At 50.5% G+C, this 19,648-nt stretch overlaps 1 protein-coding gene across 1 annotated transcript in view; it reads left to right on the top strand.

Annotated features, from left to right (window-relative positions):
* Positions 1-9,969, top strand: part of Pde4a (phosphodiesterase 4A) — a 45,019-nt gene extending 35,050 nt beyond the window's left edge. The window contains 7 exon segments of the mRNA XM_005078554.4: positions 1,147-1,245; positions 1,338-1,502; positions 2,433-2,532; positions 3,044-3,198; positions 3,353-3,475; positions 4,104-4,286; positions 7,444-9,969. Coding sequence (XP_005078611.1) covers positions 1,147-1,245; positions 1,338-1,502; positions 2,433-2,532; positions 3,044-3,198; positions 3,353-3,475; positions 4,104-4,286; positions 7,444-8,091 — 1,473 coding nt within the window. The 3' untranslated portion in view covers positions 8,092-9,969.
* Positions 9,970-19,648: the final 9,679 nt, after the last annotated feature.

Consider the following 19,648-nt stretch of genomic DNA (forward strand, 5'->3'; position numbering starts at 1 on the left):
ATCAGCTTAGAGTTTGAGCTCAGCTTGGGAATCAGCCTGCCTTGGCTCCCATCCAGCTTGTGTGCCAAAGGATGTTCAAGAAGTCGAGTCTCTTCCCGAACTTCCATCACCCACCGGCCGAGCTCAAGCACTTGATACGTGACAGGACGGGAGACACTGGGAAAGGGGGTGTGGTTCCGTTGGTAGAGCGCTTGCCTGGCTTACTTGAGTTCCCAGAGTCCATTCCCAGCACCGTGTAAACCAAGTGTGATGGCATGTTCCTGTGCTCCTAGCACTGGGGAGGCAGAGCGGAGGACTGGGCATTCAGGGTCACCCTCCACTACAGAGTGAGTGATGAGTTCAGGGCCAGCATGGACCACAGGAGACCCTGTCTCAGAGAGAAGATAGGCTGTCACTAGGGCGATTGCCAGTGTTTAAAGTGTGGTCCGAGTTCAGATCCCTAGTGCCCACTTAAAAAACCAGGTGTCCTGTGTAGACCTGTCATCCCAGTTTTGGCTAATGAAGACAGGACAAGACGGTCCCTGGGGCTTGATGGGCAGCCAGAGTAGCCAAACCTGGGAGCTCCCAGTTTACTGACAGAGACTGTCTCAAAAAATGAACAAGCACTTGCCACCTGATGACTTGAGTTCAATACCCAGGACCTACATTTTAGAAAGGGAGAAGCAACGCCCACTAATTGTCCTCTCTCACACACACACACACACACACACACACACACACACACTTTGGGAGCTAGAGAGATGCTTTAGCCGTTGAGTGCTGTTCGGGAGGTCTCGAGTTCAGTTCCCAGCACCCCATGATGGGGAGGGTAGAGACTCAAAACCAGCAGTAATTCCAGCTGCAGGGAATTTTAACACCTCTTCTGGCCCCCGTTTAGGGGGGGGAAAAAAAGAAATTTTTTTTTGTTTTTTGTTTTTTTTTTTTGCAGTTTTATTTATTTATTTATTTTACATCCAGGCCACAGTTTCCTCTCTTCTCCTCCCAGCTCACATACATAAAATACATAAACAAATCTTTTAGGAAAAAAAGTTAAAAATACGAAAGTCTATGCATTTTGTTAGCAATTATGAGCCCGATAGTCGGGGAAGTGGCTTTCTGGTCCCCAGGCCATGCAGGCTCCTGACCTCTCACCCCCATCACTGCCAGGAACTGGAGAACTTGAGCAAGTGGGGCCTGAACATCTTTTGTGTGTCGGAGTACGCTGGAGGACGCTCACTCAGCTGCATCATGTACACGATATTCCAGGTGACAGGGCAACAGAGAGCTGGCTGGGATACAGGGCTGGGACAGGGTCCTGGGGCCAGCAGGGTCACTGCCCAGCCTTTGTTGGCTCCCAGGAGCGGGACCTGCTAAAGAAGTTCCGCATCCCTGTGGACACTATGGTGACTTACATGCTGACCCTGGAAGACCACTACCATGCCGATGTGGCCTACCACAACAGCCTGCACGCAGCCGACGTGCTGCAGTCCACACACGTGCTGCTGGCCACGCCCGCACTGGATGTGAGTGCCTGCCACCGCCCTTGTCACCATCTTTCTGTGCTGGTCCTTCCTTTTGTCTCTCTGATCTTGTCTCTACCTTGTCTCTAATCTTATCTTTTCTGGTTTTTTGTTTTTGTCTTGTGATTGAGCATGGGGGCGGGGACTCGTGTGTGAAGGTCTTTTCTGCCTTTTTTTATCATGTAGGTCCAGGAATCAAACTCAGGTTGTTAGGCTTGGTGGCAGGTTCCTTTCCCCAGTGAGCCAACTGGCTAGTGTCTCTTTCGTTTTACTGGTGGGGGAGGGGCACGTGGGAGTGAGCCAGGGTGCAAGTTTGGCCGTCAGAGAACATTCCTGTGTCCGTTCTCCCTTTCACCATGTTTGAAGACAGGATCTCATTTGTTGCTGCATAGACCAAGCTAACTGGCCCAGGACGAGTCTCCTGGCTCCGACTCTCTCATCATTATAGGACACTGGGGTTACAGATGAACACTATGATTTGTTTATGGGTCCTGGGGATTCACACTCATTCAGCCATCTTCCTAGCATCCCCTTTTTTTGGTTTTGAGATGGTCTCACCCTGTAGTTGGAACTCACTATGTAGACCAGGCTGGTGTCTAACGCATAGAGATCCGCCTGCCTCTGCCTCTGCTGGGACTAAAGGCGTGCGCCACCAACGCCCAGCAACACCCTGTTTTTTGAAAGAGGATCTCTCGGTGCCTGGGCTCTCGGATTGGCTGGCCAGGGAGCCTCCCCAGTGTGCTGGGATTGCAAGGGCAGCCATCAGGACTGGCTTTTCTGTGGGGTCCAGCTTTAAAAGTCAGGTCCTCATCCTTGCATAGCAAGCCCATCTGCCCAGACTCTCCTGTCTGTCTCTCTCTCATCTTTCTGGACCCCCATCTCCATCTGTGCTATATCCCCTGCCTCTCCCTCATTTCTTCTCCTTGTCCCCAGGCTGTGTTCACAGACCTGGAGATTCTTGCTGCCCTCTTTGCTGCTGCCATCCACGACGTTGACCACCCTGGCGTCTCCAACCAGTTCCTTATCAACACCAGTGAGTGGCCTTTCAGGGTACAGTCAGGCCCACCAGGCTGGGTTGAGAGAATGACGCTGATCTATCTGGGCCTAGGCTGGTCAGGATGAAGGTGGGGCCCGTTTTGCGGTGGAGACTGGACCACCTGGGCTGGGGGTGGGGTTAGCAAGGCTAACTTTGGGGCTTTATATACTGATGGGAGCTAACCTGCCTGTGGGCCTAGTTTGTGGGCGTGGAGTTGAATCAAAAGAGCTCGGGGGTGGGGCCAGCCAGATGAGGGCGGGGCTTGTTATGGACGGGATGGGCCAGCTGGGGTAGGCGGCCGGCCTGCCAGACAAAGTGGAGTGTGGCAGGAATAGCCTAGGCTGGGCGAAGCCGACCTGAGGGCGGGGCTTACGGTTATGCGCCCCTAGACCTACGTGGCATGAGCTGGGGCTGGCCATACTGAGGGTGGAGCCAGTTGGAGATAAGACGCACACTGGGCGGGGCGTGGTACCCAAAGTCGCCTTCCCTGACCTCAGTCTTGCCGCAGATTCGGAGCTGGCGTTGATGTACAACGATGAGTCTGTGCTTGAGAACCACCACCTGGCTGTGGGATTCAAGCTGCTGCAAGAAGAGAACTGTGACATCTTCCAGAACCTCAGCAAGCGCCAGCGACAGAGCCTGCGCAAGATGGTCATCGACATGGTGGGTGGGGCCGGGCGGCGGGCGGGGTCCCAGTGCAGAGGGGTTTTAGGTGCCTTACAGTTCTGCAGAGGAAAATAATTTCAGGGCCAGGGTGGGTGACAGCAGGAGTGTGGGCAAGCTTTCGCCACCCGGCTTGACACCACTCTGCCTTCAGGTGCTGGCTACAGACATGTCTAAACACATGACCCTACTGGCTGACCTGAAGACCATGGTGGAGACGAAGAAAGTAACCAGCTCGGGAGTTCTCTTGCTGGACAACTATGCTGACCGCATCCAGGTGCCCCAGCCCCTGGGCGCTGCCCTCAGACCCTGCCTCCTGTGGCCCCTGGGCCCTCCTCCATGTCACTACTGTCTGCCTCCGCCATTTCCCTTCCCAACCCACGCAGGCTTTCCCTCTCTCCTCTCAGCCCTTCCCTTCTCTCCGCCCCTTCCCACCCCCGGCCTCCCATCTTGCCCCACGTTTCTCTCACCTCTCCCTCTCCCTCACATATGCTTCTCCATCTACTTTTCCTTTTCACTCCCATTCACCTGCACCCAACACACACACACACACACACACACACACACGGTAGGAGTTAAGGACACCTTAACCGCAGTGGGTGCCTGTAATCCCAACATTCCAAAAGCAGAGACAGGAGGATGACCACAAGTCCAAAACCAGCTGGGACTCCAGTTGGAGACCTACCCCCCTCCAAAAAAAAAAAACACTAAAATCTAAGTCTTTATGTGGTGTTGTATACCTGTAATCCAAGCACTTGGGAGACGGGGACAGGACCAGATCCCAGCTCAGCCTTAGCTGCATAGTGAATTCAAGGCTGATCTGGGCTACGAGAGACCCCTTGTCTCCTAGGAGAGACAGATTTAGCCTGGCCTCTGACGGGATGGTCCTTCCCTGTCCTCACCAGGTCCTCAGGAACATGGTGCACTGTGCGGACCTCAGCAACCCCACCAAGCCCCTGGAGCTCTATCGACAGTGGACGGACCGCATCATGGCCGAGTTCTTCCAGCAGGGTGACCGGGAACGGGAGCGTGGAATGGAGATTAGCCCCATGTGCGACAAACACACAGCCTCTGTGGAGAAGTCTCAGGTACAGGTCCAGGGCCTCCGGCACAGCGCGGGGTAGCTTGGCCCAGCACTACACGCCTATCTGTTTCAGCCTCTTTTCTGTAGCGTGGCATCTGAGCGTTTCACTGTGGTTCTTTTTCACAGACATCTGAGTCTTTTGCACCTATGATGACATCTAAGTCTGCTGTAACCCTAGGCAGTTTTCAGAGCAATGCTTTGTGTAGGAGGGGGAATGGTTTTGGGTTTTTGTTTTATATATTTAAGCCTTGATTTGAATTTCTGATCTTCCTGCCCTACCTCTCTGGTGCTGGGATCATAGGCCTTTACCACCACACCTGGTTTATGTGGTGTTAGGAAGTCAGTGTATAACTATATTTACACTGTAAATGTCATGCCTGTAGCACCAGCTTCTCTTCATACTGAAATAGAAGGTATGTTTTAGCCCAAAAATTTGGAACAAGCTGGACAAAATAACACAATCCTGTCTATGGATCAAGGTAAAAGTGCTTGGTGCACAGAATGGGAAGAAATGACTCCAAAAGATTGTCCTCTGCCAAGGAACATACGGACCCCCCAAAGACATAAAATTTAATAATCTTTTTTTAATTGTTAGACCAGGCCTCACCATGTATCCCTGGCTAGCCTGGAGCTTCTTGTGTAGACCAGGCTGGCCTGCAGCTCAGGCCTGTTTCTGAGTCCCAGTGCTGGGACAAAGACTAAGTGTGCAGGGGCCATCATCTTTCATCGCAGCACTCAAGGCAGAGGCGGGCCTGGAGAGGTGGCGGCTCCTCCCGAGGACCTGGGTGTGGTTCCCAGCACCCACATGGCAGCTTGCAACTTTTTTTCTTTTTGGTTTTCGAGACAGGTTTCTCTATATTGTTTTGGAGGCTGTCCTGGAACTCACTCTGTAGACCAGGCTGGCCTCGAACTCACAGATCCGCCTGCCTCTGCCCCCTGAGTGCTGGGATTAAAGGCGTGCGCCACCACCGCCCGGCCGGAAGCTTGCAACTTTAACTGCAGTTCCAGGGTGTGCAGCTTCCCCATCTGTCCCCCTTGGATGTCAGACACCCACATGCTACACCTACATGTACACATGTAGGCAAAACATCCGTACAATAAAATTAAAAATAAAGATGAATAAAAAGAGGCAGCAGCAGCAGGCAAGACCTCTGGGAGTACATGGTTATACAGTGAGAGACTGTCTCAGTTTTAAAAAATCACTAGATGATACATATGGAACAATTTTTTGTTTGTGTTTCATGACAGGGTTTTTCTGTGTAACAGTCCTGGCTGTCCTGGAATTAACTTTGTAGATCAGGCTGGCCTCAAACTCACTGAGATCCACCTGCCCCTGCCTCCCCAGTGCTGGGATTAAAGGTGTGAGCCACCACTGCCTGGCTATATGGAACTACTTTTATTTTTAATGTGCTTGAACGTTTTGCCTGTATGTGTGTGTTTACCATGTGTGTGCCAGCCTGTTATCTACGGAGACCGGAAGGGGGCATCAGTTCCCTGGAACTAGAGTTACAGATGCCATGTGGATGCTGGGAACTGAACTCTACAAGAACTAGTGTTCTTAGCCAGATGGTGGTGGCTCACCCAGCACTCATGAGGATCTCTGTGAGTTAGAGGCCAGCCTGGTCTACAGAGCTAGTGCCAGGACAGATTAAAAAAAAAAAAAAAAAAAGAACTAGTCTTAACGGCTAAGCCTCTTTCCATCCCAATATGGAACTTTTCAAGATTTGTTTGGCCATCGGGTAGTTGAATTTTGATAGCAGGGCTACTGTAGACTAGACTGACTGAATTTGTGGTAATCCTGCTGCCTCAGGCTCCTGAGTGCTACAATTATAGGCTTGTGCCATCCAGTATTGTTGTTTTGAGACGGGTTCTTCTCTTAGTCCAAGTAGGTCTCAAACCCCTGTGTAGGCTAGCCTTGAACTCCTGGTGATTGTGTCTGTCTCTCCAGTGCCTGGATTGCAGCTGTGAGCCACTACACTCGACCTTCCCCACAGGCTTTGTTGTTTTGAAGTCTCACTCTATAGCTGTCATGGAATTTACTGTGTATACCAGGCTGGGCTTGAACTCACAGAGACCTGCCTGCCTTTCCCGGGACTAAAGGAGTGCCGGTACCCCCAGCAGATGTTTATGGCTTTTTATTTTTGGTTTTGGTTTTCCAGACAGGGTTTCTCTGTGTAGCCCTGGAACTCACTCTGTAGACCAGGCTGGCCTCAATCTCACAGAGATCCGCCTGCCTCTGCCTCCCCTGTGCTGGGGTTAAAGGCGTGCGCCGCCACTGCTATCTCATCCTATATGTTTTTTCTTATCTTGCTTGTGCAAGTTTAAAGAAGCAAATTTTATGGGTTATAAAATGGAGTCATAGCGGGATGTTGGTGGCCCACGCCTTTAATTCAGCACGTGGGAGGCAGAGGAAGATGGATCTCTGAGTTCAAAGCCAGCCTGGTCCATGGCGTGAGTTCTAGGACAGGCTCCAAAGCAATACAGAGAAACCCTTCTCAAAAAACCAAAAAAAAAAGAAAAGAAAAGTAAAGGGATTTTGTGTGTGTGTGTGTGTGTGTGTGTGTGTGTGTGTGTGTGTGTGTGTTACACATGTGTATGCATGGGCCAAGGACAGAGTTCAGTCTCAGATATCGTCATGACAGCCATCTTGTTTATTTGTTTGATTTTGACTGGTGGGTTTGGGGGCTTGTTTAGTTTTTTTGTGGCAGGATCTCATGTAGCCCAGGTTGGTCTCAAACTCAAGGATGACTTTGAACATCTATTCCTCTTGCCTCAACATCCCAAATGCTTAGATTATGGGCACGTAGCCAGCATGCCTAATTTACACATCTCTGGGATGGAACGCAAGACTTCCTACATGCTAGGCAAAGGTCTACCAGCCAATCGACCGAGCCACATCTCCAGGCCTTAGAAGCCTCTTTTGTTGTTTGATTTTGGGGTTTTCAAGACAGGGTTTCTCTGTGTGGCCTGGCTGTCTGGGAGCTCTCTCAGTAGACCAGGCTGACCTCGGCCTCAGAGAGCCCCTGCCTCTGTCTGCTTCCCGAATGCTGGGATTAAAGACCTTCACCACCACCAGGATAGAAACTTGCTTTTTATTTGCGTAGACCCTGCTATATTAGCTGCACCAAGCCACTTGTTTAGATGCTGATCCTCTTCCCCAGGTGGGCTTCATTGACTACATCGCCCACCCGCTGTGGGAGACATGGGCAGACCTCGTCCATCCTGATGCCCAAGACATCCTGGACACGTTGGAAGACAACAGGGATTGGTATCACAGTGCCATCAGGCAGAGCCCTTCCCCACCCCCGGAAGAGGAGCCGGGAGATCTTGGCCATCCAGCCCTACCTAACAAGTTCCAGTTCGAGCTCACTTTGGAGGAGGAAGAGGAGGAGGATCCCTTGGAGGTTCTGGGATTGCCCACAGCTGAGGAAATCTTCCTGGCCCCAGGTGACATCACAGCTCAGACTACAGAACAGCCAAAGGTCAAAGTCGAAGGCTTGAACCCTGCAGGGGTAGCTGGAGAAGAGAGGCAGGGGGCAGACCCAGCATGTGCTGCTCCCAAGGAGTCCGTGGAGGCTGTGGGCTGTTCCTTCAGCCCTGGAACTCCCACTCTGCCTGACTTGAGGACCCCGTCCCCTTCAGAGGAGGCCCCGGGCCTCCTGGGCCTCCCCTCCATGGCGGCAGAGGTGGAGGCCCCAAGAGACCATCTGGCTGCCTCGAGGGCTTATGCCTGCTCTGGGACATCAGGAGACAATTCTGCCATCGCCTCAGCTCCAGGCAGGTTAGGGTCAGGTGGGGACCCTGCCTGAGCCCTGTTCCCTTCATCTGTGGCTCCTCCCTCCTCTCTCCACTCACCACGGACCACCTCAACGACTCCTGGCCCTCCTGAGAAAAAAGAAAACAGAAAAGTGGGGTTTTTTTCTCTTTTCTTTTTTTAACCCTTCCCTGCTGCCCTTACCCACAGGGCTTTTTTGTGGAGGTGGGGTCTGGGGAGCCAGGAACTGAAGTCCCCAAAAAAGGGATTTTATTTTTTGAATTTTAATTGTAACGTTTTTAGAAAAAGAACAAAAAAGAAAAAAAAAGAATGAAACACAGCAACTGTAGATGCACCCACCTCCCATTCCTGGTTCCCCCTTACTTCCCTTCACCTCACCCATCACGTCAACCTCCAGTCCAAGGCGCTATCTTCCTGCCTAGCTTGAGACTTGCCCTTGAGACTCAAGTCTAGGCATGGCACTGCCCTTTGGGCTGCCCTTCTGGGGTTCAGAGAGTCTAGAACCATATTGGGAAGAGCAGCAGGGCGAGCCTCGAGGAGGGGACTGGTCCACAGCAGGGCCCTCTCCCTGGCTCACTGTCCTCTCCCACAACGTCTTCCATCTCTTTTTTCTTTTTCCTTATCTTTTTGTACAACCCTGGCCATGTGGATGGGAGGGTGGTCAGAAGAGCTATTGCTTTAAGATCTAGGGACCCTTCCTCCCCCCTCTACCCGCGCCAGGCGGGGACTAAAGCCCCTTCTTCAGATGCCGTCTCCTTCCTGGCCCACTTCGGGTCACTGAGTTATCTCCGTTGGAGGAAGGGGGCTCTGTTCCATGCACACAAACGTCCTCTTTCGAGCTGCTTCTTCCTCTTGTCTCTGCCTTAAAGATTCCTGTGGCCATAGGCAAAGTCTCGGTGGCTCCCTCCTCTCCCTGGGTGGGCAGCTCCCTGGCCCAGGTCCCACCATCCACTCAACTACTTTCCAGAGTCTCACTCTCTGCCCCCCACGCCAACTCTCGGCGCCCTAGGAGGAAGCAATAACGGTGTGTACCAAATCCTCCCATCCTGGGCAGCCCTTGCCCTTCCAGCACCAAAGCTGTTTCTCCTGTCCTGACTGAGCCTGACCTCCCCCATCCGCCCCAGCCACAGGCAGTCCCTAAGCAATACAGACAGAGCAAGGCCATTTTCTCCAAGCCATGGGGGCAAGGGGACTTTTAAAAAGGAATGACCCCATTTTCCTCTGCCAGTGCAGCCAGCCTGCAGCAGGGCAGTGGGGGAGCTCTGATTCCTTGCCTGCCCTGTTACATCTCTGTACACGGTACTGTAGCCCTCCCCTCAATTCCTCCCCAGATGTCCATCTGTCTGACCTACTAACCTACTCTCCCAACCCATGATGCTTACAGGGTTTTTTGTTTGTTTATTGAGCAAAGGTAGTTTCTGTCCTAGCTGGTGATGAGAATAACCCCCCTTTCCAAGTGTGGGGTTTTTTGTACTATAAGGTTGGTATATAAATTATTCAGAGACAGAGGGAGAATGAACTTGCCTTTCTGTGGTTGACCCCATTGGGAAGGTGAGGAAGGGGATCTCCAGGGAGAAATAACCCTTCCTGCTGTATAATACAAGCTGTACCATAGTCCCTGAATGGGGGGTGGGCATGCCGCCTGTTCAGGGGAAATTGTGTCATCTTAACTGAGGAGGGACAAGGGCTGGGCAGTGCTTGTACCATGTTCCCTTCTCCAAGAGCCCAGGATGGGGTAGGAGGAGTGGCCAGACCTCTGGACTGACTCAGGGCTCCTCCCTGCCAGGGTGGGTGCAGGACCCCATGAGCTGCCTACATGTCCACATCGACAATTGCTCCATCGGTCAGTGGGTTGACAATCAATCCTTCAAACTTGTCCCCAATTAAAGCGAGGCTCTCACTGATGCTTCCAGCTGGTGACTGGTATGGCTTCATTTAATCTGTTTGCTGGGTTTTTGTCTTGTTTATTGGAGGTTTATTTCTTTATGCTAAAGATTCTTTATTGGGGTTGGGGACACATCAGTGTGTATGCTGTGTGAATCCAGTGAACTGAACCCAGGCTATCGACGTTAGCACCAGGCCTTTACCTGCTAAGGCACCTCACCATCCATTTTCTCTGACCCTGGGTCCCATGTACCCTATGCTGGCCTCAGACTTGCTCTGTAGCTGAGGCTGGCCTCGAACTCTGAAGTTACAGGTGTGTGCCACCATGCCTAGCTGTCACTCAGCCATTCATATTAAGTCATAGTCTCTCCTTGTAGGATCTGTGACTTAAAGCCGGATATGTGGCTGCTTTTTTCTCTAATGATTCAAAAGCTTTAGTGTAGAAGTCCTGAATGCAGGATCCCTCTGCCCCCACGTGGCCACACCCAGTTTATCCAGTCCTGGGTGGGTTTTGGGACTTCCTGCATGTTAGGAAAGCATGACACTGCCTAAGAAGCAACCCCAACCCTAAATAGCATATTGTTTCCATAGACCCTAAGCAGTCCTCTTACATACTTTTTAAAAACACAATTGGGCTTGGGAGGCAGAGGCAAGTGGATCTTTGTGAGCTCAAGGTCTACAGAGCTAGTTCCTGGACAGCCAGATCTACACACAGAGAAGCTGTCTCAAAATTTATGTGTATACTTGTTTTTTTATTATTATTTATTTTTACTTTAAGTGCTTGACTGTGTGCCTGCCTAAATGTGTCTGTGCCATGTGTGTGTAGTACCAGAGGAAACCCAGAAGAGGACATTGGATCCTCTAGTTGTGAGCCACATGTGGGTGCTGGGACCTGAACCCAGGTGCTCTGTAAGAACAGTAATAAAGCCGGGCGTTGGTGGCGCACGCCTTTAATCCCAGCACTCGGGAGGCAGAGGCAGGCGGATCTCTATGAGTTCGAGGCCAGCCTGGTCTACAAAGTGAGTTCCAGGACAGCCTCCAAAGCTACAGAGAAACCCTGTCTCGAAAAACCAAAAAAACAAAAACAAAAGTTACTTCAAGAACCTTTATCAGAGAAAAAGCAAGAGGAGAAAAAAGAAAGAAATGCTGTGAGGAGACAGATGGCTGGGCGCATGGCTCGGTGACAGAGCCCGAGCAGAGTCCCCAGTGAGGCTAGGAGTGGTTATGGCTCCTCGGGAGAGCTCCTACCTGGGCTTCTGTGAGGGTGGCTTGGTGGCACAGCCTTTCCCGACGTCTTCTGTCCCACCCCAGCACCACAATAAACAAAGACTTTAGGAGTTCAAGGCCAGCCTGGTTGGTCTACAAAGTTTTAGACCATCTAGAGATACATAGTGAGACCCTGTCTCAAAACAGGGCTCTCTGACCTTAGGTTGTCCCATCTGTGAAGCAGGATGGTGGTAAAGTATGTGCTTCCGGATTGAGTCCTCAGGGCAGCATACCAAATATGCACTACAGCATTCTCAAGACGGGGGCCCTAGAACCCAGCAAAACCTTTGCACCCCACATGCACACACACTAGGGAGGAATATGTAGCCTTGACGGGCCTAGAACTTAGCATAGATCACTTGGCCTGGAAGTAACAAAGATGTACTGAGTGCCAGGACTAAAGATGTGCACTTCCGGGCTGGGACCCCACCCCCTTTTTGTTGTGTGTTAGTTTCAGGCTCCCCCGCAGCCAGCCTGACTTGAAGTCTGGCATGTAATGGCAGTTGACCTTGACCCCTCTTGCCTCTGCCTCATAGATGACAGGCATTCAACCCTAGTCCCAACTTTGTCGATTTCCTTTCTATGAAGCAGCACTGTGGCCAGTGACTGGACTGGACTGGATGGTTCTGGAATCAAAGTTGAGACATTCAGGACAGGTTTTGGAAGGGACAGATCACCTGTTTGATTGCGCCTGGAAAGGTTCCCAGGACACAGCCATCCCAGAGGATGAGGGACCAGCTTGGACCGGGGTGAAAGGCAAATCTGGAAAAATAGACATTTCCAGACCATCTTGAACTTTATGCAAGAAGCAAAGAGAAGACCCAGACGCTGTCCCAGGAGACCTTCAAAGGCTGGCAGGGTTGAAGAAAAGTCTTTAGGCTAGAGGTCAAGAGGCCACAAGTAATTCTGGGCTGCAGGGATTTGTTGGAGGACAGGAAGACCTAGGTGATGAACCTAGTTGCTTCCAGCCTCAGTTTCCCCAAGTGTAAAAGGGTTGGTGAGGTGTTAACACACCAAATACAGGGGAACCGACCGAGCATGCCAGTGAAGATTGCCATCAAGCTGTTTTATTGGAATCGGGGTCCATCTTTCCTCAAGCAAAGGGCACCAAGTACACTGGGGTACAGCAGCAAGACCATTTAGGATGGGCTGGAGAGACGGCTCAGAGGTCAAGAGCACTGGCTGTGCTTCCAGAGGTCCTGAGTTCAATTCCCAGAAACTACATGGTGGCTCACAACCATCTGTCTGGCGCCCTCTGCTGGTGTGCAGGCATGCATGCTGACAGAACACTGTAAACATAATCTTAAAAAAAAATTGAGGAAGAAATCTCTTGGTGGTGAGAGAGACTAGGGAGGCAGGCCAGCCTGGTCTACAAAGTGAGTTCTGGGAGAGCCAGGGCTTTCAGGAAACCACGCACACGCACACACAAACAAGCACGCGCGTGCACACCACAAAGACTGGGATTTTGAGGGAAGGCGGGCTTTGGGAGAATGTGCACACTGCCCATGCGCAGGTCAGAAATAACTCAGTGGTTGGTGTTTTCCCTTCCACCGTGTGGGTTTCAGGGCCTGAGCTCAGGCTATGAAGCCTGGTGGCAAAAGCTTCACACACTGAGCCACCCCAAAGCCCACTTTTAAAAAGTAACTTTGTAAAAATATCAAGCTGGGCAGTGCTGGTGCACGCCTTTAATCCCAGCACTGGGGAGGCAGAGGCAGATGGATCTCTGTAAGTTTGAGACCAGCCTGGTCTACAGAGCGAGTTCCAGGACAGCCTCCAAAGTCACAGAGAAACCCTGTCTTGAAAAACCAAAAAAAAAAAAAGGTGGCCAGAAAGATGACTCTGTGGTTAAGAGCACTTGCTGTTCTTTCAATGACCATGGGTTTGGTTCCCAGCACCCAAACTGGGCTGCTCACAGCCTCCCTTACACAGTCCTAGGGATCTGACTTCTGTGGGCACTGCACACAGCTAGTGCACACACAGACAGGTATGCACATGTACTAATGAATAAAAATATTGAAACCTGAATAAAAACTATTTTTGAGATAGTGTCTATCTTGTAACCCTGGCTGTCCTGGAACTCTCTATGTATATCAGGCTGGTCTCATGAGATTAGCCTGCCTCTGTTGTAATTTTTAAAAAGCAGCACAAGAGAGAAAGATGCCACATGACAGAGTTCAAGTAGAGAGTTTCTTATTAGGGGGAAAGGATCCTAAACGGGAAAGGAGAGGGGGACCAGCCTCGGCCTCCTGAATGCTGGGGTTAAAGGCATGGGCCACCACCACCCGGCCTGTTTTGTTTTAATAAAGATTTATTTCTATTCTTAATTATATTTATGTGTGTATGGATATGTGTGAGTTCAGTGTCCAAGAAGGCTATAAGGACAAGGCACGTAAGATCCTCTAGAAGGAGAGTTTCGATGATTTTAAATCACCAAGTGGGGGCTGGGTCCTCTGGAAGAGCAGCCAGTACTCTTAACTCTTAACACCATCTCTCTGATGTGTGTGTGTGTGTGTGTGTGTGTGTGTGTGTGTGTGTGTGTGGAGAGAGGGAGGGAGGGAGAGACGGGGGGGGGGTCCCGCGGGTAGAGAGAGGCAGATATGAGTGTGTGTGTGTGCTTGTGTAGGTCAGAACACAACTTGTGGGAGTCACTTCTCTCCTTCCACCATGTGGGTTCCAGAAATTAAGTCCACATCATTAAGCTTGTGGGCAAGGGCCGTTGCCTGTTAAGCCATATTGTGTATCGAGATAGGGGGTTGATTAAACAGGGTCTCACTATGTGTGGTTGTGCGTGCCTTTTAGTCCCAGCACTAGAAAGAAAGAAGCAGGCAGGTGTCTGTGAGCTTGAAGCCAGCCTTGTCTGTAGAAAGACCCTGTCTCAAAAAAAAAAAAAACCAACCCTAAAATAATAATAAACAGGGTCTCACATAGCCAGGCTATGTGTCCTGGAACTCTATGTGTAGCCGAGGATGCCCTTGAACTCATGAGCCTCCTGTCTCCACCTCCTAATGCTAGAAATACAGGCTTACCCACCACACCAGGCTAGTGGAAAGCTTAAACCGGTTAATTCATCATTGCCCACAGTCTGTATTATTACGAGCAGTCAAATCCGAATTATGAAATGGGTCCCGGAACTCACAAGGAGCAAGAACTGGGAGCGCAAGCCCTCGCGCGCACCCTGGTGGGTACCTGAAGAACTGCACCAACATCAGGAAGCGGCGCAGGTGCAGATCGTCTGAGAGGCGGAGTCAGGGACTGCTGCAAGCTATTATTTATTGGCTGAAGTCTCTGTCAGTTGCGGAGAAAATAGCCAATGAGAGTTGCGGCCGCTGGGCTTGTGGCTCTGAAGGCCGGCCTCAGACGCCTGTAGTCCACAAATGACCTTGCTGTCACAGTGATCGTGAGCATGACACCTCCACCCCCGCGGCGCTTTTCTTCGCTGTCACAGGTAGCTCCTTCATGGAGTCTACCCTGGCGTCAGTCTTTAGGGAAACACCTAGTTGATCCTTCCGTTTTCGAGACAGGATGCCATGTAGCACAGGCTGGCCACGAACTCTCCTGTCTGGAGCCTGGCCTTACCCCCACCCTGAGCCTCCTGCCTCCGCCTCCTCACTGCTGGAATGATAAGCGCGTACCACCACCCTTGGTCACTTAACACTCTGGTTTTATCCTGAGCGACCTCGCAGTGCTTTCCGATTCCGTGAGGGGATCCTGATGATGAGCAGGGGTTGCTGACCCCAACAGCGACCTTCTTTCTGCAGAACACCATCTTCTGTGGCATAGGGGCCCTGATGCCATTCTTCAAGGGATTCTGGAATCACTTACCCCTCTTCAAGGCTACTAACAATGTTCCTCTTCTCCCCGCATATGGGATCCTGCCTTGTTCCCCATTTTCTCAGGATTTCCCTATAGCACCTTCCCTACACTCCTCAAAATACACACACACACACACACACACGCACGCACGCACGCACGCACGCTTTATTTATGTTTGGTTTTTCTGATGGCTTCAATTCAAGGGGATCTTTGCAAAGACTTTGGTGGTTCCAGGAATAAAAGAAGACACAAAGCTCCTTTCCCTCTCCCTAAATTGGGAAGAAAAAAAAAAAAAAAAAAAGAAGACAGATCATCTCCTTAAAATTGAGAGTGGGCGCTCCGCTCGCTCCGTTGGTAGTGTGCTTGCCTGTGGGTACAATGGCCTGGGCTCCATCCCCTGGCGCTGTGGTGACTCATCTGCTTGGGATACATGAGACCCACGAAGGAGAGCAAAGCTAGCTGATAAGGGAACTTGGTATGTGCCACACCTAATGGGACATTGCTTGTGGAATTAGGTTGCTGTTTCTTTTTAAGTAGCCACAGGAAAGCTCTAACATATATGTGTGTATGTATGTATGTATGTATGTATGTATGCATGCATGCATGCATGCATTTTTAAAGTTTTTTTCCCTTGTTACTATTGTGGTAAAAAAGAAAAAATTTGTAGATTTAAAAAATGTTTAAGTTGGCCGGGCGTTGGTGGCGCACGCCTTTAATCCCAGCACTCGGGAGGCAGAGGCAGGCAGATCTCTGTGAGTTCGAGGCCAGGCTGGTCTACAAGAGCTAGTTCCAGGACAGCCTCCAAAGCCACAGAGAAACCCTGTCTCGAAAAACCAAAACAAAATGTTTAAGTTTATTTTTATTATTCTGTGTGTGTTTTGCCTGCTTGGTGTCTATGCACCCACCACATGTGTGTCTGGTGACCAGGAGGTGATGGGCCTCCGTATGTGTACTAGGCATCAAACCTGGGTCTTTTAACAAGAACAAGGTCTCTTAACTACTGAGCCATCTTTCCACCCCCAGGTTTAAATTTTTATTTTGCCTACATGAAATCCCCACACACAGAATAGCTGTTCTCCAAAAGTCACACATTAGCACAATCAACTAGAAACCTAGCCAGGTCCATACAGTCCCACCTGTTTGTTGGCTGGCTTGGGGTGTGTGTTCAAAGGTGGAAGGGGGTGAGGTTGCTCTTGTACGTAGTGACAGTCAACACTGGATGCCCTTGCCTCTCTATTTACTCTCCACCTGTGTGTGTGTGTGCGCGCGCGCGAGCGTGAGTGTGTGTGTGTTGCCCCATGGTGGGGACAACCTAGTTTGGGGCAATCTCTTTTTTTTGTTTTGTTCTGAATCCTTCCTTTGCTTAGTTGCTTGTTTGTTATGAGACAGGGTCTTGCTGAGTGGTCCTATTTGCCCTTGAGCTGGCTGTGTAGACCAAACTGGCCCCAGACTCAGAGACTGCCCTGCTGCCACCTCTCCAGGGCTAGGGTTATAGGTGTGAGCTGCTGGGTCTGGCTCCTTAGGTTATTTTTAATTCTCTGTCTGTCTATAGATACATGGGTGCCTGTGCCCAATGTGTTAGATCCCCTGAAGCTGAGCCACCAGACGTGGGTGCTGGGAACCTAACTCAGGCCCTCCTCAAGAATAGCATATGCTTCATAGACAATGTGGCATTGGCAGGTGACCAGCGAATCATGGATTTGCTGCTCTGTTACTGAATGAGCTTTCACTGAGCTGACCCCACCAGAATGCCGTCCTGAGACATCATGAATGAGCGGACGGTGGTGGTGACGGCACACAACTTTAATCCCACCACTGGGGCGGCAGAGGCAAGCTGATCTCTGTGAGTTCCAGGCCAGCCTGGTCTACACAGCGAGTTCCAGGCCAGCCTCCAAAGCCACAGAGAAACCCTGTCTCGAATGAGGGCCGGAGAGATGGCTCAGAGGTTAAGAGGGTCCTGAGTTCAATTCCCAGCAACCACATGGTGGCTCACAACCATTCAGAATGAGATCTGGTGCCCTCTTCTGATGTTCAGGCACACATGCAGGAAGAATTCTGTATGCATAATAAATAATTTTAAAAATAATAATAAATAAATAAATCTTTTTAAAAAATCGTGAATGAGAGCTGGGAGTGGTGGCATAGTTCCACATTGTTCTCTGGTACAAATGCGCCACATATAAACAAAACAAATGAATGTTAGTAAACAATTTTTTTTTGTTTTTGAGGCTAAGTCTCGCTATGTAGCTCTGGCTGGTCTGGAACTCACAAAGAGATCTCTGCCTCTGGCTCCCCAGTGCTGGGATTAAAGTTCTGTGCCACCACACCTTGCGGATTTTTTTTCTAATGCAAGTTTAAAGCTGGACAGTGGTAGCGCACATCTTTATCCCAGCTCTTGGGAGACAGAGGCAGATGGATCTCTAAGTTCTTTGTAGTGAGTTCTAGGACAAATAGAACTACTAGCAACTACATAGTCAGACCCTGTCTCAAAAAAAAATGATGTTTGGAGTGGTGCCCTAGAGGTGAAGAACCTACCACTTGGGGTAGAACCCCTGCTTTACAAGAATCAGGGAGTGTCCAGGAGATGATGGCACACGCCTTTAATCTCGTCACTCAGGAGACAGAGGCGGGCAGATCTCTGTGAGTTCTGAGGCCAGCCTGGTCTACAGAACGAGTTTCAGAATTGCCAGAGCAACACAGAGAAGCTCTGTCTCAAAAAAAAAATTAATAAAAAGAATCCCCCAGCGAGGGAGCCCCCAAGTGGAAGGGCATGTCTAGAATCCTCTAGTGAGGGCCTGGGGGTGTGGCTGGGCAGTGTGCCTAAATAGCATGTACAAGACTTTGAGTTTTTGTGTTTTAGCTCCAGCATAGTAAGACAGAAGAAAAACTGTTGGAACTTGTTAATCACCTATCACTGGCTTCGCTCTGTCCAGCTGGCTTCCTTGTGCTTGTCTTCAGTACGTGCCTACTTGCACGCTGAACCTGGGTCACCATCGCGCCTCTCCCCTGGATGATTGCCAGCACCTTTCCCCTAGCTTTCCCTAATGCTCTCCTGTGCCAGGCCAGGCCGAGCTGACCAAAGGTACCAGGCTCAGGAACACTGAGGTTTAAGTTTGACCCCCAGCCACCTGCACCTCCTGTGTTGGCTGATCAATTTGTTTATTTATGGCCATGCTGGGGATGGGACCAGGGCTTCGCACAAGCTCAACAACCCACATTGTATCTGTCCTACCGGCTTACGATTCTTCACGGCAGTGTGACCAACTAGGTTTGTTTCCTGATTTTACATGCGTGCACATGTGGTGTACATGCAGATGTTCCTGTAGGGGGTGCTTTTCTGTGAATTTGAGATCCTGGGATAGCTTCCTCCGTTGATCTCTGCCTTACATCCCAAGGCAGGGTCTGTGAATTTAGAGCTCTGGGATTCACCCAGTGGGCTGGGGCTTGCATTTGGGATTTCCTGTCTGGCTCCTGAGGTCATCGCTTACCACCTGGATGCAGGTTACCCAGAGTGAGATAGTCCCTTGTGTGGTAAATGTTTTATCCACTGAACCATCTCTCCGGCCCCTGTCCTTATTGTTTGGCTTGAAAACAAGATCCTGAGCTGGCAAAATGGCCAGCAGGAAAAGATGATGCTCACAGAGCCTAACCTGAGTTGGTTCCCAGGACCCATACAGTAGAGAGAACTGATTCCCGTCTTCTCCCTACTCCCTGACACTCTCTCCTCTCTCTCCCCCTCTCAAATGGAATAAAAATTAAAAAATCAAAATTAAATGAAAAACAGGGTCTCACTTGGAAGCTCATTAGCATGGAACTCCTGAAAATCCTCCTGCTCCAGCCTCCAGAGTGCTGGGATTACAGGTGTGAGCCGCCACACCCAGTCCACCGAGATATGCTTGCAGTACCTGTGAAGGCCAGAAGAGTGCGCTGGAGTTCCCTAGAACTGGAGCTAGGAAGGTAGCAAGCTGTCTTGCAGGCGCTGGGAATTGAACTTGGCTCCTCTGCAAGAGCAACACATGCCCTTAACTGCTGAGCCATCTCTCCAGCCCTCAACTAGATTGTGATTGACTTAGATGAGTGGTGAGGGTGTCCAGGGCTGCTGAGTTTCCAGTATTCAAAATGAAAAAGTCCCAAGCCTTGTAGCCTGAGCACTTAGGAGGCTGAAGTAAGCAGATCATGAATTCAAAGTCAGTCTGGGCTGCACAGGAAGTGGATCTCTGTGAGTTCCAAAACAAAAACAAGTGTGAGTCCTTTGCAGTCACAGGCAGTCAGTAAAATGCTTGCTATAGAAACAAGGGAACCAGAATTTGATCCTCAGCACCAAAATAAAAATCCAGGCATGGGTCAGGCTGTGGTGTGCACACACAGCACTGGGGGGGGGGGGGGCAAAGGCAGGGGGATCTCTATGAGTTTGAGGTTAGCCTTGTCTACAGAGTGAGTTCTAAGATAGCTAGGGCTACACAGAGAGACCCTGTTGGGGGGGGGGGGGGGAGTAAGAGAGTAAGAAAGTGAATGCTGTCTTTGGGGCCAAGGGTGTAGCTCAAGGTGAACACATAGTGTGCAACAGACCCTGGGTTCAAGCCCCAGCGCCAACAAAACAGGTCAGAGAGTTTCAATCCCTCCCTTGG

This window comes from Mesocricetus auratus, unplaced genomic scaffold, assembly GCF_017639785.1.
Source record: "Mesocricetus auratus isolate SY011 unplaced genomic scaffold, BCM_Maur_2.0 Super-Scaffold_100022, whole genome shotgun sequence".
Lineage (NCBI taxonomy): Eukaryota > Metazoa > Chordata > Mammalia > Rodentia > Cricetidae > Mesocricetus > Mesocricetus auratus.